The sequence below is a fragment of the Alternaria metachromatica genome, assembly GCF_023757995.1.
Source record: "Alternaria metachromatica strain BMP 0045 chromosome Unknown scaffold_13, whole genome shotgun sequence".
Classification (NCBI taxonomy): Eukaryota; Fungi; Ascomycota; class Dothideomycetes; order Pleosporales; family Pleosporaceae; genus Alternaria; species Alternaria metachromatica.
This window is the reverse complement of record NW_026055504.1, coordinates 590,603-611,736: the sequence shown is the minus strand read 5'-3', so window position 1 is coordinate 611,736 and position 21,134 is coordinate 590,603. Positions and strand designations below refer to the sequence as shown.

The 21,134-nt window shown below is 54.2% G+C and overlaps 6 protein-coding genes across 6 annotated transcripts; 3 read left to right on the top strand and 3 right to left on the bottom strand.

Annotated features, from left to right (window-relative positions):
* Window positions 1-31: 31 nt before the first annotated feature.
* On the top strand, window positions 32-2,715 carry HIS3 (imidazoleglycerol-phosphate dehydratase; the record flags this gene model as incomplete). Its single annotated transcript, XM_049333139.1, has 2 exons — window positions 32-2,480; window positions 2,531-2,715. 2 exons carry the CDS (start codon window positions 32-34, stop codon window positions 2,713-2,715), a joined length of 2,634 nt encoding a protein of 877 aa, XP_049187829.1.
* A 228-nt stretch (window positions 2,716-2,943) lies between these two features.
* Window positions 2,944-4,230, bottom strand: XYNF3 (Endo-1,4-beta-xylanase F3; the record flags this gene model as incomplete). The annotated part of the gene is made up of 1 exon (XM_049333138.1): window positions 2,944-4,230. The coding sequence occupies one exon, from the start codon at window positions 4,228-4,230 to the stop codon at window positions 2,944-2,946; it is 1,287 nt and encodes a 428-aa protein (XP_049187828.1).
* A 797-nt stretch (window positions 4,231-5,027) lies between these two features.
* On the bottom strand, window positions 5,028-6,578 carry J4E83_006222 (uncharacterized protein; the record flags this gene model as incomplete). The annotated part of the gene is made up of 3 exons (XM_049333137.1): window positions 5,028-6,161; window positions 6,215-6,313; window positions 6,372-6,578. 3 exons carry the CDS (start codon window positions 6,576-6,578, stop codon window positions 5,028-5,030), a joined length of 1,440 nt encoding a protein of 479 aa, XP_049187827.1.
* A 1,143-nt stretch (window positions 6,579-7,721) lies between these two features.
* Window positions 7,722-8,377, bottom strand: J4E83_006221 (uncharacterized protein; the record flags this gene model as incomplete). The annotated part of the gene is made up of 2 exons (XM_049333136.1): window positions 7,722-8,155; window positions 8,212-8,377. The coding sequence occupies 2 exons, from the start codon at window positions 8,375-8,377 to the stop codon at window positions 7,722-7,724; spliced, it is 600 nt and encodes a 199-aa protein (XP_049187826.1).
* Window positions 8,378-12,046: 3,669 nt separating this feature from the next.
* Window positions 12,047-14,093, top strand: J4E83_006220 (uncharacterized protein; the record flags this gene model as incomplete). The annotated part of the gene is made up of 2 exons (XM_049333135.1): window positions 12,047-12,545; window positions 12,718-14,093. The coding sequence occupies 2 exons, from the start codon at window positions 12,047-12,049 to the stop codon at window positions 14,091-14,093; spliced, it is 1,875 nt and encodes a 624-aa protein (XP_049187825.1).
* Window positions 14,094-18,173: 4,080 nt separating this feature from the next.
* J4E83_006219 (uncharacterized protein) lies at window positions 18,174-20,777 on the top strand (the record flags this gene model as incomplete). The annotated part of the gene is made up of 2 exons (XM_049333134.1): window positions 18,174-20,322; window positions 20,377-20,777. The coding sequence occupies 2 exons, from the start codon at window positions 18,174-18,176 to the stop codon at window positions 20,775-20,777; spliced, it is 2,550 nt and encodes an 849-aa protein (XP_049187824.1).
* Window positions 20,778-21,134: the final 357 nt, after the last annotated feature.

The following is a 21,134-nucleotide window of genomic DNA, read 5'->3' as shown; positions in this document are numbered from 1 at the left end:
TCCAAGCCTCAATCGCACCAAACTCTACACCATGGCACCAAATCTTGTTGCTGCGATTGATCTGGCTGCTTACACGAAATCTACCCAAGGCCTTGATGTTCAAGCATTGTCCTTTGTCGGCAACGTTTTTGTTCGAGTCACCGACGAGACCATCGATGAGACCCTCTCCCACCTGAAGCAATCGGTAGGCCGCTTCGCCAACTATCTAGGTGTTGCTTCCGTCACCTCAATCGACGATGTCGTATCTCTCCTCGATGCCGGCGCCGCCAAGGTATTCGTTACCCGCCAGCAATTAGATCAGCTCAAGACATTGAAGATCGACCAAGACAGAATGGTGCTGTGCTTGCCGGGAAACACAAAGGAAGAGATCATAGAAGCTATCGCGGGCACATCAGTGGACATCTACTCCCACCAAGTGGAGGATGTTGGCCTTGTCGAAGCATGGCTAAAGGACTACGGAACAGATCGCCCCAACGTCTTCGTCTCGTTTGCGAAGCCGAGTATGGAGAGCGTTCTGAAGCTAGCAAAATTATCCGCGATACCAATCATCTCCGCCGAGAACCTCACGGTCGACCCCTCGAAACAAACAAACGCGTTGAGCGTCGCGAAGCTGTTCATGGCCAACGCAACGAGCGACCGATCCGACGGCCTTTTCACAACTCTCGTCACAGATGAGCGGGGTGTCGCCCTCGGGCTCGTATACAGCAGCGAAGAAAGTGTCGCGGAGAGTCTCAAGACTGGACGGGGTGTATACCAGAGCCGGAAGCGAGGGTTGTGGTACAAGGGCGAAAGCAGTGGTGATGTCCAAGAGCTGGTGTCATTAGCGCTGGACTGCGATAGCGACTGCTTGCAGTTTGTGGTGCGACAGAAGGGCAGGGGTTTCTGCCACCTTGCAACTCCCACTTGCTTTGGCGAGTACACCGGCCTGTCGAAACTACAGAAGACCCTCCAGAGTCGGAAAGATTCAGCGCCGGAAGGCTCATACACTGCGCGACTCTTCAACGACTCACAGCTGTTGAGGGCAAAGATACTAGAGGAGGCCACCGAGCTGTGCGACGCGAACACCAAAGATGAAGTTGCGTTCGAAGCTGCTGATCTTTTCTACTTTGCTCTCACCAAGTGCATCGCGTCTGGCGTGTCATTAGAGGATGTCGAGCGCAACCTCGACGCGAAGAGCATCAAGGTCAAAAGGCGACAGGGTGATGCTAAGCCGGCCTTTGCCGCCCAAGCAGCTGCAGCAACGAACGGTGCGACCAACAGTACAACAAACCCCCCAACGAAGGAAGAGATCAAGGAAGCCGCTTCAGTGCCTAAGAGCAAGGATGACCCCGCCGGCACAAAGGACGGTCGCATTGCGATGCGAAGATATGCAACCAAAAACGAGACGCCAGAGACCATCAGCGCCACCCTTCAACGACCCTCCCAACGCTCGACCGACAAAATCCTGGGTATATGTCTACCAATCATCGAGGCGGTCAGAACTCGCGGAGATGCTGCGTTGCTAGAATACACACACAAGTTCGAGAAGGCTACTTCGCTTACCTCGCCAGTGCTGAGGGCACCATTCCCTCCGGAGCTCATGCAGTTGAGGCCTGAGACGGCCAAGGCCATTGATGTGTCATTTGAGAACATCAGGAAGTTCCACGCTGCGCAGAAAGAGGACAAGCCTTTGAGAGTAGAGACTATGCCCGGCATCGTGTGCTCACGATTCGCTCGACCGATTGAGAGGGTCGGCCTGTACGTGCCTGGTGGAACAGCTGTGCTTCCTTCTACAGCGCTCATGCTTGGTGTACCTGCCATGGTCGCTGGATGCAAGAAGATCGTGCTTGCGACTCCGCCACGTTCTAATGGCCAAGTCACCCCCGAGGTCGTCTACGTTGCCCACAAGGTTGGCGCAGAATCCATCGTCCTCGCTGGTGGTGCGCAAGCCGTCGCGGCGATGGCATACGGTACTGAAAGCGTGACCAAGGTCGACAAGATTCTCGGTCCAGGCAACCAGTTCGTCACCGCTGCGAAGATGCATGTTTCTAACGACACCAACGCCGGTGTGAGCATCGACATGCCTGCGGGACCGAGTGAGGTGCTCGTCATTGCGGACGCGAACGCCAACCCTGCCTTCGTAGCATCCGACCTTCTTAGCCAAGCTGAGCACGGTGTCGACTCTCAGGTCATCTTGATTGCAGTTGGAATGAATGAGTCGCAGCTTGTTGCAGTCGAAGACGAGCTTCACAAGCAGGCGACCGCACTACCACGAGTAGACATCGTCCGTGGCGCTATCGAGCACTCCTTCACACTTGCAGTAGACACAATGGAGGAGGCTATGCAGCTAAGTAACGATTACGCACCCGAACATCTCATCCTGCAAGTCGATGATGCAGAGAAGGTAGCTGAGATGGTGGAGAATGCTGGAAGTGTGTTTATTGGCCAATGGACCCCAGAGAGTGTCGGAGATTACTCTGCTGGTGTGAACCACTCTCTGCGTAAGTCATCCCAATATGTTCTCTTCAGACCTCCTGCTAACTTGAGATAGCAACATACGGCTACGCTAAGCAATACTCCGGTGTCAACTTGTCATCATACGTCAAGCACATCACCAGCTCCCACCTGACTAAGGAAGGACTCGAGAATGTCGGACCTGCTGTCATGGAACTCGCGCGCGTTGAAGAACTAGAGGCCCACCGAAGGGCTGTCAGCCTGCGACTTGGAGTAGCGTAATCGTTATGGAAAACGAAGCACATGTAACATCATTCCATCATCACGTTGTTGTCTGGGTAGAGAAATAGTGTGAAATGATTCAAATGATCAATTGAGAGATGATGTTCTCATCTTAAAGAAGTAAATATATATACGATAGAATTCCATCCCATCTCAACAAAACGAACACTGAACGTCTACCGAAAGGTGGTAAAGTCAGTTTACAACTCTCATATTCACTCTACGCATCTAAGCAAGAGCGGTGCAGAGACCGTTGTAGTTCTCCTTGGCCTTGAAGCTGCCGTCGAAGAGAAGAGGAGTGGAAGCAGCACCGATCCAAGAGTCAGTGTCGCTGACACCCCAGACGGTAACACCAACACAGTTCTCGACGTCCAAGCAGGCAGTAACGGCAGTCTTGTAGTCAGCAGCAGATCCACCCTTGATGTCGAGCTCAGTCATGGCGCACTCGGGAGCAGAGCCACAGAGGAGCTTGAGAGCAGCAGGGTAGTCAGAGATGGGCCAGCTGCCAGACAAGTGAGACTGGGAACCGATGCCGTCAATGGGGACACCGGCAGCGATCCACTTCTTGACGTTGCTGGCCATGGCCTTGGTCTTGGCGTAGCTGGGGCTGTCGAGGTTGTAGTCGTTGATGTAGAGCTTGGCCTCTGGGTCGGCGGCCTTTGCGGTGGCGAAAGCGGTGGCAACAAAGTCCTCGCCGAGAACGTTGTAGAAAACGGAGGAGCGGAAGGAACCGTCCTCGTTGAAGATCTCGTTGACGACGTCCCAGGCGTAGACCTTGCCGGCGTAGGTGGTCATGAGCTTCTTGATGTGAGCGACCATGACTTCCTGGAGCTTGGTCTTGTCGGTGATGGAAGAGACCCAGGTAGGGAGCTGGGAGTGCCAGACGGTGGTGTGTCCACGGATGAGCTTGTTGTTCTCGGTGGCGAAGCTGACGAGCGCGTTGGCGCCGTCGAGGGTGAACTTGCCCTGGGTGGCCTCGGTGGCATCCCACTTCATGCTGTTCTCAGGGGTGACCTGGCCGAAGTTGTCGACAATGATCTCCTTGTTCTTGCCCTTGCCGAGAGCACCCTGGTCGGTAGCAACACCGAGGTACTTCTTGCCGTGCGACTTGAAGGCAGCATCGAGGGAGCACTTGGCACCGTTGGCACCGCTTCCAGCGACGTCGGGGGTGGAGCCGTTGGCACCACCGGTGGAGCCAGTGGCAGCAGGCTGGGCAACAGCGACAGGGGCAGCGATGGGCTCAGTGGCGTTCATCGATGGCACAGGCGCAGCGGAGGGAACAACGGGCGCTGGTGCAACACCGGTAGCAGCAGGAGGTGCCTGGCCGTTTCCACCACCGCTAACGCACTGGCTGTACCAGTCGTTGCTCTTGACGCAGGACCATCCCTGGGGGCAGGTAGAGTCGCCCTGGAAGCCCTGACCACCGCACTGTCCGTAGGGAGCAGCTGCGAGGACAGCGGAAGTCGAGGACAAGGCGACGACACCGAAATAGATGGAGGATGTGCTGAAATGCATGATTGCTACTTTTCGATCGGTTCGGGTTCAAAGGTGTTCGGTTGGTAGGTGGAAAAAGGATAGAAGCTCGCTTCTATGTGGGTATTCAAGAAAAGAATGTCAGGAAGCACGCTTCCAGTAGAGTTCAAAGAAGAGAAGATAGAGAGAGTGTGTAGAGAATGGTGATGACCGAGTGAGTGAAGAAACAGTATGGCGGCGGATGCGATTCCATCTTATACAAACCACCAGCCGCGATTATGCGTCTGGAACGATTCCCTGGTGGGTCAAATTTGGGCGGTTAGCTCCCATGAGGCGCATTGTTTCATGAAACCGTGAAACGGCATCCTGGAGATCATTGCACGGCAGCGCCCAAAGGAACCTCGGAACCGAGCGAGTTTAGCCGCTCCAGTCCAACATCGACGAACGACAAGTCGATGAACAGTGGGCTGATGCGGCGTACAGCAAAACGATGATATTGCGTGTGGGTAGGTGCCGCTCATGCGATATGAATGGAGAACCGCCATCCAGGCACGAAGCATCATGCGGGCCCGTGCTCTGGGTGCGCCAAGCGCTAAGCCTGTCAGAGGTAGATGTCATCTAAACCCTTTTCGGTACAAACACCAGGCGAACAGACGATTCTATGATAGCCACCGGTTATCAAATGCTTCATGTTCCTTCGTTCAATGGATCCCGCCACATCATCGCAGGGTCAAGGTACTCAAGCCTTTCAAGCATTTCAAAACATTCTTGTATTGACTAGGCTGTGATCATCCCCTTTGCTCATCTATGTGATCATGCAGGGTGTTAACTGCCCACAATTATGACTTGTAGACGTGCATGACGTGCGGGTTGCAGTATGCAAGAAGACCGGTCTTGCCCCATTCTCCGCCGATGCCAGATTCCTTGTGGCCTCCAAATATCGCCTGAGGTGTTGGCTTCTCCCATGAGTTTACGAACACGGAACCAGCTTCGAGACGGCGCGCTACCTTGCAGGCCTTCTCGACGTCCTTGCCCCAAACACAGGCACCGAGACCGGTGTTTGTGTTGTTAGCGCGTGCGACGACCTCATCAAGATCGGACCATGGCTGGGTGGGCACGATAGGACCGAATGGCTCTTCTTGGATGATACGGGAGTCGTTGGGTGGGTTGTCGATGATCGTTGGCTGGATGAAGTACCCCTTTCCAGTGCTGACGTCGGGCTGGCCAGCGGCGAACTTGTAGCCCTTGGCCTTGCTATCCTCGAAGAAGCCCTTTACGCGCTCGTACTGCATCTGGTTCTGGACAGGTCCGAGCAGGTTGTCGCCATCGTCTGGGTTACCGATCTTGATCGACTTGGTGAAGTTGACCATCTCCTCGAGGAACTCCTTGTAGATGGACTCGTGGATGTAGATGCGCTTGGTGGCAACGCATACCTGACCACTGTTCTGGAACGCACCCATGACGACCTCAGGCGCAGTCTTCTTGATGTCGACATCGGGAAGGATGATGGACGCATCGTTGCCACCCAGCTCAAGTGTGACGCGCTTGAGGGTCTTTGCAGATGTCTCCATGACCTTCTTTCCGGTAGCGATGGAGCCGGTGAAGCTGATCTTGGCGATGTCGGGGTGGAGGCACATCTGAACACCGAGCTCGTTGTTGCCGCCGACTACTTGCAGGACACCTGCAGGGAGGATCTCTTGTGCCAGCTCTACAAACTTCAGAGCTGTGTAAGGTGTGAAGGGTGAAGGCTTGACGATCATGCAGTTTCCGGTCATGAGGGCTGGTGCGATCTTTCCAGTGCTCAGAACAAGAGGGAAGTTCCATGGGCAGATGGCACCGCAAACACCGAGAGGTGAGTACTCTGTGTAGATGGTCTTCTCCTCATCCTCAACCTTCTCAGAAGGGACATCGAGAGTCAAGTGGTGACCGATGAATCCAGCAACGGCACCAACCTCAATGGCAGCAAACTTTCTCTACTTGTATGTTAGCAAGGGTGTCAATGACCCCGGCAACTGCCATGACGTACCGGCTTGCCAGACTCTTTGCAGAGCAGGTTGACAAAGTCATCGGTGTGTTGCTGGTACGACTCGGCGACCTTGTTAAGGAGCTCCTTCCTCTTCTCAATCTGCAGAGGTAGAAAGTCAGTATATGTCTCACATGCACTTCGTACAGTCAGAACTTACCGGGGTATCTCTCCATGCGGGGAAGGCCTTCTTCGCGGCCGCAACAGCGTCGTTCAGGTCCTGCTCGCTCGCAATGGGTACGTCCCAGAGTTGCTGGCCAGTTGCGGGGTTGATACCATGGTGAATGTTGTCCGAACCGCGCTGCTTGCCGTCGATAATGTTGTAGAAGGTCTCAAAGTCGAGAGTCGAAACTTTTCCTGGAGACATGATTGAGGCGATGGTAGTAGTGGTGGTGCAAGAGTTGATTTGGGTATCGGCAGAGACAAGTCGATCGGGTCAAGGTCACTTCTTAAACGAGTCGAGTCGCCACGCGACTGTTCCTATCCTCGGCAGTACGCCTGTTGTAGCATCTTGGCTGAGACCCTTCGAAGTGGGGTCACAAACAGCAGGTTACCGCTTGCATCATCCCTTCCCCAATAAAATATTATTCCCCGCTATTCTTGGGGCTTAGCTCGAGTGGGTGTTTGCCGCCCAGATGAGCCGTCTACCGTCAAATGAGCTAGCTATCATCGTCAGCTTCCAAGATTTCCGAGTCTTTCAGTAGCTCCCGACGTCGGTCGGATTCCAGGTCGCAGTCGTTACTAAACACTCCCGGCAATTGCCCACCGTCTGCGCATCTTGTGTTTGTACAGGCCGCTGCACCCCGCCGGGTCCATTGCGGTGCTTGCCGTATCGAGAAGTGGATTCCTTCCCCTTGAACGCGGGACAATCGCTTCACGTGGCTAGATCTTTCGTTGGAAAACGGACATCGCGACTGCCAAGGCCATGACTAGCGTTCGACGTGTCGTCTTCGAGACTAGTTTTTTCCCTTTCTCGCTTTACAAAACGGACGAACCTGTGTCCGCGTACTCTTGTGGTTCCCTTTGTGGATCGCGCAAGAGTTTCAGTGTTATCGTCCCTGCCGCGGCTTCTTGTCTTGCCTTACGATCATCACGTTAGTGAAGCGGGTGGATACGGGCTAACGATCAACAACACCCGCATGTCTCGTGGTGAGACGATAAGAGGTCGGTATAGTGGGCAGGGCGGATAGAATGTTGTGGAAAGGGTTTGAGAGCCAAGCTGGTGTTGAAGATTTGTAGTCGCGGTGCGATGTTCATGTGTCACCGCACCCGCCACATCATGCACATGCTGTGGAGAAGCTTACTGGTCACAGCGTACTGCGTGGATACCAACATGCAAGAGCCACAGGCTATGCAAAAAATTGATAAGATGCACAAGCACAGTCGACAGAGTGATGAGCGTTCGCAATTAGGAGAAAGAAAATTTTGACATCTCTACGTGGCACCAAGCATGATCTACAACTACAATTTCCATCAGGCCCCCCTTTACACATACTCCGAGTATTCCCCACTAGCACTTTCTCCACTGCACGTACAGATTTGATGTAAAGCGACCAGCCTCCTTTGTCGCAGCAAGCACACCGCTGGCCGGTGTAGCAAATGGTGTCAAGGCGACCTCGCTGTTGATGTTGAAAGCGGCATCGCTACCACATGGTGACCAGACTGCAGCTGGCACGTTGTCCTGCTTGAAGTATTTGCCATTGAAAGGGCCTTGAATGCTCAGTGCTGATGTCGACTGGCTTTGCTGACCGGAGAAGTAGTATGTCGACTTTACTACACCAGTAACACCGCCGTCCAGCTCGCCCCAGCCAGTGTAGTCTGCGCTGAAGATGGCGAAGGAGAAGCCGGGGGAGAATTCGAGCCCGAGGTTGATCTGGCAATTCTTCCGTGAGTCTTCTGCGGCGTTTCCGTTGCCGACTCGCGCTGTGAACTGCTTATTGAAGTCTGAGTGTGTGGTTAGTAGAGAGAGCAAGAGGGAATATGACGCGGTAGCAGCTTACAGATTGGCATGATGCCGTTCTCGGTCCAGTTGATGTCGATACTGCCCTGGGGGCATCCTGAGCCACCGCTAACAACGCTCTTGATTTTGAATGAATCTGGTGCTTGGTATGTTGGAGCAGCGATGGTGGCGGCCGCAAGGGCGAGGGCGGTAAGTATGTACTTCATCGTGTTGGTGTTTACTGATGTAGATCGAGAAGATAGAGCAGGCTGATAAAGAGATTTAGACTGCGGAATAATGGTCGTAGTGTAGTGTTGTTATTCAGACTGGAGCAATTGTGGGACATGATGGTCTTATATGTCAACGTATTATCCGAGTACGAGACCTAGAACGTGAGTAGTACATCTTGACCACACCTACTCCGGAAAGCTCTTTGTGCAAACCAAGCAGTCTTGTGGTCCTCAGACATAGACTTGTAATTGGCTACATTTTCTTGTAGGACGGCGAAAGATAGCCACTCGCTACCAACAGACGACCTTGCATTCGCCTCTTGCACTTCTAGCTCGGAGATGAAAACAAAGATGGTAAGGTTGCCATGCTTTAGATATGAGATCTGCCCGTCGATATTGCTCGTAGACTTCCGTACGAGACAGCCGGCAAGCAAGCGAGACGATGCCGCCAAATGCAGGGCAATCTTGCTCTAGAACGTTCAGATTCTGGGGTAAAAAGCACACGCTTGAGGAAGAGCCAATCCAAAAATAGTTGTTGTGGAAATTACCGTAGCGTGACAAGTACAAGACGGGTATGCAAGAGGCGAATGTTGTATATATTAGATTGATGGACCCGGTCGAGGTCACGAACCAGACGTGCGACGGCTGATTATGGGCTGGACTTCCTGGGAGAGTTTGAAAGCTTTAGCGAGCTAGTAGAATCAAAAGACTTTCTGCAGCCAGCAAAACGGTAGTGCGGGAATCAGGGAGAGGTTTGCTTCTAGCGTTCGTGTCATTCATCAATGGCAATATCGGCGGTGCTCGTTGTTCGTCCCAGTGTGATTTGCGCGACTGCCCCGAGCTGAAAGACGCATAATTTTTGTGCTAGCGCACTGTGGTCGAATATAGGGCTCCGACAAGGAGGCGCGGAGATAAGGTGTTGGGTAGCTGCTGTTGTTGGATGTGTGATCTGGATAAATAGGTTGGGAAGCCACGACATGGCAGAAGCAGCTAAGCCCACACAGCCGGAAACCGATAGGCTCAAAGCATGAGATAGCAGATTCAAAGATAATACAATTCAACATTTGTACGCGATGGCCATATCCTATGTAGCCCTGGTATCTCCCTTTCCCAATCCAAACGCGCTCCCGTGATACTGAACGCCATGGTAATACATTACTTTAATGAGAGTGTTGCGCCGAAACTATGCTGAGGTATCGTGATGAAGGAAATCGCTTATTAACTTGGAAAGACCTTGCGGAACACCCGCCGCCACCTCGGAATGCTCTCTTCTTCTTCCACATCACTAGCCGGTGCATGACGCGGACCAAGCATAGCCAATGCTCGTTGCCGTGCCCATTCTCGTCTGTTTTGTGTGGGACTGCAGTCTTGCGTGGTTTGTGAAGGTGGCGCATTGGTCGATTGGTGATGCGTCGGGGCATCTGGTGGCGGTGTGGTTGCCATTTCGATATCGTGTGGTCGTGATTGCGTGCGCACAGGCGCACTGAAGATGCGCCGTCCAGATATGGCACCGCCTATCCTGCTACCAAGCGACCCAAAAGCCACCGGCGGTCTAGTTGGCAGTGCTGGTGCTGTGGATGCAGAGCTTGGTTGGGCGCTCGCTGTATGTGCACTGCGCGCGCGCATGCGATTGATATGGCGCTCTCGCCGTACCATGACATTGGTGATCTTGACCGGACAAGCGCCGGCAGGCAATACGGTCTGCTTGCACATAGGACACAGCGAGGAGTGACTGAGGAGGAAGGTATCGATACATTCGGGGTGGAAAATGTGGTGGCATGGAAGCTCGCGCACTTGAGTCTCGTTGGCTTCGAAATCGTCCATGCAAATTGGGCATGTAGGCTGTGACCACGCAGCCGACACGCCAGATGTAGGCACTGTGGGTGCAGATGAGCGACGGGATAACGGAGCCCCCTTGTGTCCAGTTTCCGCATCTACAGCGGCATGTAGCATTCCCAGTGTTTGATTCGGCGGCTGGAGTGTAGTCGCTTTCTCGGGCTCACTCGCAGTGGCAGGAGCAGTGTAGGTGTGTATGGGAAGCTTGTCAAGGACTTGTTGCGAGACTGTCAGGCGCTTGACGCCCAACGCTTCGAGGTCAACCTGGCCGTTGAGAACGCGCTCGCGGAGATCGTTGCGCCGTCTCCGTTGGATAATGTGCATGATGAGGGAGGTGATGCTGACAGCGACGAGGAGGATTGCGAGTACGATGACGAGGAAAACCCATAGACTTGGGAGCTGGCCACCGGAGTCTAAGCAGTGAGGTCAGTGGCATTCATGGATGTGAGCAGGCTGTACTCACCAGTACTGACGGTTGCCCATAGCCGCACATAGTCGGACGAGTTGTAGATCTGTGATAGTTCATCGGCATGGGGCACTGAGCTGAGATTTCCAGAGTACTCGTTCAGCTGATCCATGATATTGTTGCCCGTTATTGACGACAGGGCGTAGGTGGGAAAGTCGTTAGCCGTCTGCCAACTACCGCCATCCTGAAGGTTCCACGACGCATCGTTCAGCACTGGGGGCTTGGCGTTGGTGTCGCCTGGCTGATATGTGAGGAAGGCCTTCGTGGGAAGGTTGCGCGCGGCGGCGAAGTACTCCGTCGTACATTGCGCCGAGAACCAGGGCGCGACGGCGATGAGGGCGTAGTCCTTGTCGGTGGGCAGATTCGCTATCCGCGTCGCATTCTCGGGCACGTGAAGTCGTTCTTGTTCCCTACAGCTGTTTGTGCTGACATCGGGGACGTAGAGAATGCCGTATGGGTCCTGGTTGCTGTCGACGCCCTTGGTGGACAGGGTCTGGATGTTGTTGAGGATGCGATACTGGAACGAGACGGAGTCGTTGAGGGTGATGAACTGGTTGTTATCGTAGTCGATCACGAGCGGATCCGGGAAGTCGATGGTAAAAATGCCAATCCGCTGGGCAGCTGTGGGAGGGTCAGCGTGGGTGCCAGAGGCGAACGGGCGGCAAGCCTGTGTGGCGTACACATGTTGGAGCGACTGCGAGTGGCTATAGATGACAGCGCGCACTGGACGAGGGTTACACAGAGGCCGCTAGTACAGACCGACTACAATGCATTGCTGGTAGAGCGGGTGTCGAGCGAGCGCAGGAAGGCAGTCTGCTAAGAGGCGGCGATGATGGTGGTGGAGCTGGCAGCGGGTGGCTAGCATTGAGGCTGGTCGGAAGCAACACGCAGCCGCCCCCTCCCGGATGGGATTCGACAGCCCCGGGCAGCACGTTAGCCAAAGCTTGATTCACTGGCGCGAACAGGAGATTGCGTCAAGAGACACCGCACAGCATGCACACAGGCCCCTCGGGCAATTACAGACGATGCCGTTGTGCATGAATAGTGATGAGGCGTCGCTAATGACGTTGGGCCGCCGACACGATCCATCTTATCGCAGCGCCCATGGGCTTTCGCGACTTGGCGTGTCCTGAGGCTAGCACGCCCCGGACCTCCAGGCCTGCCAACACCATGCATGCCCGCGACGGCCATGCCACCACCGCCGACGCCTGCTGCGAACCCCATTGATGCACGCCCGTCGCCCGTAGAGCGCCCATGATAGCACGCCGGTAGCCTCCAGACTTCCGCCACCGCCTCGCGTCTGCCGTGCGCCGACGCGACTTCCTTCCCCGCATACCCCGACAACCCACTGCGACACGTCCAGTATGGCGCCCCCAGGTCTGGGTAGCAAGGGAAAGGCGACCAAGCCGGGCTCCAAGCCCTCGCAGCCACCTCGCAGCCGGAACACAACGCCGCTCCCCAATGTGCGCGCCTCGGTCGAGCCTGCCGCGTCGTCATCGTACTTTGGAAACCGCCTGAGCTCATATCTCAAGAAGTGCCCTACTACCGTCGAGGACATTCTGGACGGCGGCACCAGCGGCTCGTCGATTCCATCCGGCAAGCAGCTCTTTCTTATGCGCGATAACATCGAGAAGAATGTCCTGAAGAACGTCGAATCACGCTGCGTGCAGTCGGAAGGTGCGCTGAGGGAACTCATGAACAACAAGAAGAACCGCGCGCCGCGTGAAAGAGACAGGGAAAAGGACGGCGAGGAGCGCAAACACAAGCTCAAGAAGGTGAGCAAGAAGCACGACGAGGACGGAAAGCACCCACCTGCGACCGGTGCCCATGGCCTGGCCAGGCAGGACGGTGGTGACGCCAAAGGTAAGTCAACAAACACCGGGCAATCACTCTTCCCTGCGACTCTATTTGTACCCATGCAATCACTCTCCACATGCACTACACTTTACATTCTTCAACATGGCTCCTAGACGCCGACAGTTGATCGTCAAGCTCAAGATCAGAGGACTCGACAGACATCTGACTTCACGCACAGAAAACTCCTCCGCCATCTCATCGCCGATATCCCAAGCCCCGCCCTCTGCTGCCGGCGGCGGACCAGCCGATGCTCCCTCACCCAGCGGCTCCGATGTCTCCCACCAACCGGCGCCCGCGCCCGCCGTACCGCAGTTCCAAACCTTTGGCCCAGACCCCGCCAAATTCGATGACCCCACCATATACCATATACGCGAAGTTACCCCGGGCATGTCGATCGAGGAAAGGAAGGAGATTTACTGCGTCGCCGACTTTCCCAAGTCCAATCTCCGGGACAGGATAGCCGGGTCACCACCAGCAAAGGACTTCTCCAACGCCAAGCCCCCGTCGCAGGTGAATGCCACTGTCTTCGCCAACTACGTTGAACCATACATACGACCACTTACCGAGGAAGATGTTGCTTTCCTGAAAGAGCGCGGCGACCGAGTAGCGCCCTTTGTGCTTCCTAGGCGGGGCCCGCGGCATTACAAGGAGATCTGGGCTGAAGAGGATGGTTCTATGCACATAGACTCCAACGACCAGCGACCGCCGCCCAACGTCCCGCGCGGGGCAGCCGAAGACATAACAGACGACGTGCTTGAGACCGACCAGGTGTCTACCGGTCCTCTCCTGTCGCGACTGCTAGCCACATTACGTCCCGAGGGCCGCGGCAATCAGAACTCCCAACACGAGACGAATGGAATCAATGGAGACGCCATGGACATTGACGAAGGTGCAGGCGCACCAGCAGATGTCACTAACAACAACTCGATACCCGCCGCCGCCCAACTTCCCGAACTTGTCCAGCCCAGTTGGAAACCTCCGCAACAAACCAATCGCACCGACTATGTTGGCATAGAGGATCGCGTGCTGATGGAACTCAAGCACTTTGGCCTAATCTCGGAAGCAGACGCCGAAGCACAGTCGTACGATTCCCACTTTGACGACGAAGTAGCTCAACGGCTACGCTTCCTGCAAGAAGAACTCCGCAAACAGTCCATCATCAACGGCGCGCGGAAACAGCGCCTCCTCGAACTCACCGAAGAGCGCATAGCCCAGCAAGAGTACAACACTATAGCTGACGATCTTGACAATCAACTCAACGCCGCATACCTCAAGCGCAACCGCAACATCGGCAAGGGCAAGAAACAAAACAAGCGGCCCGGTGGTGCAGGAGGCGGAAGTCATCCTGTGGCCAACGCTGGCATTTCGAGACCGGGCGTTGGCGAGCCAATACGCACTCTCATGGAGAGGAGACAGCAATGGATCAATACTATTGGTCCTGTTGTAAACTACGGCAAGACAGGGTTGCCGACGGAGACCATATTCGGAGAAGAGAAGATGAAGGAGTTGGAAAACAGGGAGGTGGAGATCTGGAATACAGAGGCTGAAGAGTAGATTTCTCGGCTAGAATCGACCGCGGCTCAAAAGACGTCCAATGATGAAGCGATGAAAGAGGCGGTCTCTTAGTTGAAGGCGCAGTCCACTGTTGGAAACGATCATGGTGTTTGATGGCGCAGAACTGGCATATTCGGGTGGGAACTACTTGTAGCCAGTCTTTCGGCATTGTTTGTCCATGCATAACCGGGTACGTTATGGCGTAAAGGTGTTTACCAGGACCATATTGGCAGTCTAGTGTTATTGATTAAGCTTGCATAAGGCTGCGCTGGAGCGTCAGGCGTTGAGATCGGCTGATCTCTGGAAACCAAAGAGCCGCAATATCACATATTTCCCACGTGTCTACCCCTCGCACCTCTTCTTGTCAAACAAACACACCTGCAGCGCTTCCATCCTCCATATCTCTTCGCTACAGCATGTCCACCTTTTCTGCTTCACCGGTTCCCGGCCGCGTGGAACCGCGCACACGGCCATGGCCATGAGATTAGCGAATATCGAATTGGGCCGTCAGCCGTGAAGATAGTAACCTGGCTGACCACGTTTCCAACCTGCATGAGTTTGGCGGTTGCGGCGTGCATATGGAGGCTGTGTCGCGTGCTTTTACCTGGTGGGCAGGTAGGTAGGCGAGCGAGCGAATAGCAGTAATTGTTTCGCTTACATGTTCGGCAGCTGCATGCTGCGTGGACGAACTGGGCTTTGGGCAGCCTGGGAGGGTGCGGTTGGAGATGGATTCGGTTTAGTTGTGGATGTGGTGGGCTCAATGTGGTAGTTTGCAGAAGACGGTGATGAATCAGATCGCGAGGTCGTCGCAGATGAAGGTATGTCGCTGTTACGATCAGTTAATACCGTCATGATGAGTGCTCATTGCTGTGGATTTTAGAGGGGGCTCACTATTACTATCAACATACTCTCACTTTTATTGTAAGCTTTCGAATCTCCTCCAAGCAGTGTACGCAGATTAAACACTTGTTCCTGCCATGCTCAATGTATTCTACCTCTAGGCTCAGGTACCACAAGCTCCAAGGATCGTCCCCGAGTCTTCGAGCTTACTTCGCAGATCCGCACTTAACCTCTTCTATCGTTCCTGGCTAGAGAATTAATGCCATCCTATTCAGGTTATCTGATCCACGGAACAGTATCGCGACCTGCATATAGCAACGGAGGAGCTCCACCCGGTGCACAGCCGACAAATGAATAACTATGAGTGGATAACAAGCACACGTGGGCTCACCGTCATAGAGACAATATGCAGAAGCTGTCAAGGATACGTAGAAAGACGTTTATAGGAGCAGGATCGAAAGGTGCTGCAGAAGGAGGGTGGGCCGGCCACTGAGGTGGAGAGTTATTTTGGGCTGCAGGCAGCGCTTACCCATCTCGGCCAGCAGCACGCTAGCCTGATGTACCTCGTCATTGGAAGGCACGATGGATCTCTGTATCGTCTTCGATTCAGATGAATGAATGTTCTCAACTTCCTCTCATGTGTTAGAGTATGTTGCTGTGTTACTATACATGTGCGATGTTCCAACGACTGCGCTCACCACATCGAGAGCAGGGTCGGTCCTGCGACATTGGACAAGCGCAGAGCTCTTAAGAAACTGCGTGCAGCGACTGCACCTGCCGTTCGTCCGGTAGCCAGCATCAGCCGTTCATCTTGGCACTCGTTTTTGCAAGTAAACGCTGCGATGCCGTTCAGTATCAGAGTCTTCTGTCAGCACAATGCGGCTGACACATCATTTGTTCATTGGGTGCTGCATCTGCACCACTACCAAGACGTATTTTCTCTCGCACAGCCGTCCACCACCTGCATTAGCTTCCCTACTGGCCACTCACACCACACCTTCACACCTGGAAAACGTGGTGTCAGGGATCAAGATAGCTGCAGCCGTTGACATGGTCGCAGACAGTATGCAGTATGCAGCGAACAGACCTCATAGAGACGTGTGTAGCTCGCTTGCCGGGTAGCAAGGTATGATGTGGGCGCGAGGGCTGAGACATGCGGGTGCGCTAATCATGGCAATGGTAATCCTGCGATGCAGCTTTATGCGAGAGCGCTAAATCTCACCTACACCACAATGATGCATTTGGGAAAGGTAAGAATATTCAGAGAACTGTTCATATATAAAGGCGGTGGAGCCTCATGGAGCTGGAACTGGCCTGAAGGGATTGGTAGTACAACGCTCAGCTTACCCTTTACCCGACACCGACTCTTTGACAGAGGATGCCCGTTATATCATAATGTCTACACCATCTCGACCTATTCTCTGGAGATCACCGGTCATACTTGAGAGCAACAGGACACCACTCAAGATGTCTACACCTACTTCAGCACCCAAACCATTTACACCTCGACGAGACGGGAATCTAAAACTCCGGGCTTCATGCGACGCCTGTGCCGCGTCGAAAGTCAAGTGCAGCAAAGAGCATCCAGACTGTGTGCGCTGCCTCCAAACCCGCACGAAATGTGTATACGGCGTCTCGAGAAAACACGGAAAGCCGGGCCGGGTGAGGAAGAGGAATCCAGATGGGTCTCCGTTTGTCAAAGTTACAAGGCAACGCCCATCACCAAGTGGCAATGAGTTCGGCACATTCATGCTACACACTCCTTCCGTTCGACGGACCGATTCGGAAGTCACGTCGAATTGGCCTTCAGACTGGTCACCTACACCAAGCTTATCCACTCCTTCAGGTTTCGACTCCGAGACTGCACCTGAACCACCATACCCGAATGAAATCCTTCAAGATACCACCTATATGGACACTGACGTCCTGTCGAGACAACATGTTCAGCCGGAGCCTGTATCAGCCACTGGGACAGACCAGTTCTTTCAAGATCCTTTCACTCAAGAACAGACAGTACAGTCTCAGTATCCTACCTGGGAGATTCTCAACGACTACATCAGCAGCGATGACGCAAACCCCATGGACTATCACTCTAGCGGTGCAAAGACCGTAGAGAATCTACGTTCGGCCTCCTCTATATCTTTTCCGTATAGTCCAATAAGCCAAACCGTAGGGGGTCATGAGAATATGACATCACACGCCGAGGTCGCGACAGACAACTGCCATAGTTGCTATGCGCTGGCCTATTCGACGCTCGAGAGCCTGCCACACGTCACATACCCGGGCCAGTCAAGGGATTCATTCGATGCCGTTCTTCATACTGTCCGGTCAGCACGAGAGAACATCTTGCGGCTTCTCAGGTGTTCATGCTCGTCAGACCCACATCTTGCTATGCTATACTCTAGCATAACATCAAAGATTTTGGCCTGGTATCAAACCGCTGCTAGCGTTAGTCGCGGACCCCGTACGAGCTACCCAGTCTCGACATCGCTTTCTTGGAACTACTGTCAGCCTCTTCCTTTCTCGCAGACCGTTTTCTCCCCTTCGTCTGTGACGAGCATTGGGGACGCGGAAAATTACAACCTGTATATGCAGTCATCTCCATTCACCCAGTACAAATTTGACGACGGTGAGCAAGAGAGACATAGAAGACAGATAATCCTCAATGAGTTGCGAGGATGTGCGCAACTCGTTGAGGCACTGGCTAATTGGGGAGGTAATGGCGATACTTGCGAGCAGGCGGGGCACCTGTATGAATTTCTAGGAGGCTGGCTGAAGAGCCAACTGTGTATGATAATGAAGCAGATTGAACACAAAGAATCTGCGACGGCTTGAGCTAATGGGAAGGATCGATGATTAGGAAAGGAATTGGGGGTGCATTGGAGGCATTTTGCTGCTGTTTAATAACCACGGCTTCCCGTGGCGGGTGGTAGTCGAGCTTATGACCTAGTAATGTTAATTCAAAAGTGCTTCAGTCTTATATTCTTAGTAGCTGTAGGAAACATATCTCGTCGATGCGCGGATATTCAGACAACAGTAGCCTGCTCTGCGGCGGTGGTTGTCGAGCTGTTGTGGAGCCACCCCGGATTTCCCCAGTGCACGTGCCCCTTCACATGCCTCGGCTCAAACCGCAGCAAGCATCATAGCACTGGCTCACATGCCAGGTACACCATCTCCAACCTCCAGCACCGCCGTTGCGAGAAATGACAGTCTTCCCAGAGAGGATGTCCACGGTCAACAATGGCCGCTCAGTCTACCTTACGACAGCCTCATGACCCACTCCTAGCACTCTACGACCGCTATGCGACGCTCCTCAAGTCCCGCGTCCGCGGCGCATCCAAGCTCACGAAGCTGCTATCCACCATCACCCTCCTCTTCACCATTATAGGCACCGGATATGGAGGCACGAGATGGTACAAGAGCCGGCGCGCAGAGAAGGAGACCGGCCGACGGTTGCTGAGGAGGAACTCCGGACTCAGGAACAAAGATGGCTCCAGGACCATTTACGTGCCCTACCGCGACTCGACGTCCAAGGTGGTCATCCATCCCACCAAGCAAACCACATTCGATGCGCATCGCAGACTCTTCCTCCAGCCGCCCCGCGCAGCCCGCATGGCTGACACGACCTCGAGCGACCCGCAAGCGCCGCCGCCACAGACGAAGCCGGGTCTCAACTTGGCCTTCCTACACCAGTTTCTGAGCCTTCTAAATATCATGATACCGCGTTGGAATAGCAAAGAGACGGGTCTGCTGGTCAGCCATAGCGTCTTCCTCATGCTGCGGACGTACCTGTCACTCGTCGTAGCGCGCCTCGACGGAGAGATCGTGCGCGACCTTGTAGCAGGCAACGGCAAGGCATTCCTGTGGGGCGTAGTCAAATGGCTTGGTGTCGGCACTTTCTCTTCATACACGAACGCTATGATCAAGTTCCTGCAGAGTAAAGTCTCCATCGCGTTCCGAACGCGACTCACGCGGTACATCCACGACTTGTACCTGAACGACCATCTGAACTACTACAAGCTACAGAATCTAGACGGAGGTGTAGGCGTTGGGGCCGACCAATACATCACACAAGATCTGACGCTATTCTGTGCGAGTGCGGCATCCTTGTACTCGAGCTTAGGAAAGCCGTTTGTGGACCTTTGCGTGTTCAACTACCAGCTCTACCGCTCTCTAGGACCGTTAGCGCTTACCGGACTGCTGAGCAACTACTTCCTTACCGCGACAGTACTGCGAAAACTGTCTCCGCCCTTTGGCAAACTCAAAGCTGTCGAAGGACGAAGAGAAGGCGAGTTCCGCGCTCTGCACTCTCGACTCATTGCAAATGCCGAGGAAGTGGCTTTCTACGGCGGCGACGAGATGGAAAAGCACTTCCTCGAGCGAGGATTCAAGGACCTCAAGCACTGGATGGAGGGCATCTACAGCCTCAAGATCCGGTACAACATGCTTGAAGACTTCGTGCTGAAGTACTCATGGTCGGCCTTCGGTTACCTGGTTACTTCGCTCCCAGTTTTCTTACCCGAATGGGGTGGCGTGGGAGGCACACCTGAGCTACCTGGAGGAGAGAAATCACACCGCGAGAGAAGCCGTATGAAGGACTTTATCACGAACAAGCGACTCATGCTGTCGCTTGCCGATGCTGGTGGTCGCATGATGTATAGCATCAAGGATCTTTCTGAGCTGGCTGGTTACACATCACGCGTCTACACCCTGATCAGCACTCTCCATCGCGTCCACGCAGAAGCATACTACCCTCCACCCGGCACGCGACCAGAACTCTATTCCGTCTCCGACATCCAAGGCACAGTCCACAAGGGCTTTGATGGAATCCGCCTCGAACACGTTCCAGTCGTCGCCCCAGCCCTGCACCCCATGGGCGGCGAAGAACTCCTAGAATCCTTATCGTTCATCGTTCACTCCGGCGAGCATCTTCTCATAACCGGACCTAATGGCTGCGGCAAGAGCGCAGTTTCGCGCATCGTCGCCGGTCTCTGGCCCGCATACCGCGGTCTTGTGAGTCGTCCTCGCAGCATCGGCGTAGACGGTATTATGTTCCTTCCTCAACGACCTTACCTCTCCACCGGCACCCTCCGCGACCAAGTCATCTATCCTCACACCGATGCCGATATGAAAGATGCAGGACGTCGCGACTTTGAACTTTCCCAGGTCCTCGAAGAAGCCAAACTGGGCTACTTGCCCGATAGAGAAGGCGGCTGGGACACGAAGAAAGTATGGAAAGACGTCTTCAGCGGTGGAGAAAAGCAGAGAATGGGCATTGCGAGACTGCTATATCATGAACCCCGGTACGCATTCGTAGACGAGGGCACCAGTGCAGTCAGTAGCGATGTGGAAGGCCTACTCTACGAACGCGCGAAAGCCAAGGGCATTAGTAAGTATCCCGCTGCCCTTGTCATGATGACTTCAATTGACTCACACACTCCAGCATTGATCACGATATCAACGCGCGCATCCCTAAAGCGCTACCACGATTACACACTAACGCTCGGCATGGGCGACCGCGGCGACGAGTGGGACTTCCAACGCATAGGCACACAGTCAGAGAAGTCGAGCGTCGAGAAAGAGTTATCAGAGCTGAGAGAGAGGCTGGCAAAGGTGGAGGAGTGGAAGAAGAGACGAGAGGAAATCGAGGCAGAGTTGAACAGGGTGTGGGTAGAAGGGAAAGATGAGGAGGGTGAGGCCGAGAGTGAAGAACTTGCACCGCCGCCATACTTGGAACGAGAGGAGAACGCCGACACAGCGGATAGAGACGAGGATGACGTTGGCGATAGAGATCAGGAAGAGGCGGTCGAGAGTGGGAGTGAAGGGATCTCGCCGTCCAGCTAGTCTAGGTATCGAAACACATCGATCTTCCAACCACAAGCTCTGCAACCCCCAAAAAACTTTACATGCCTTCTTTTGACGTTTCTCCAGAGTACATGATGATGGCAAAAAAAAGAGGAGAAAATAGGCAAAAACATACAACAGCGGGTGGTCCCTGGTGGTCACCCACCCAGGTACTAATCCGCCGGTATCCTGCTTAAGTACCGCTGAGCGAACGGGAAGCGCTGGTCGTCAGGATCCTATGGTCGTATGTGAAGTTTTAGGCTGTCAATCTGCATTATAACGTGCAGATTTGGGTGCGGTCGAGATTTTCGCTACAGGGGACCATATATACCGGGCTGCAGACGGCGGCACCCGCTG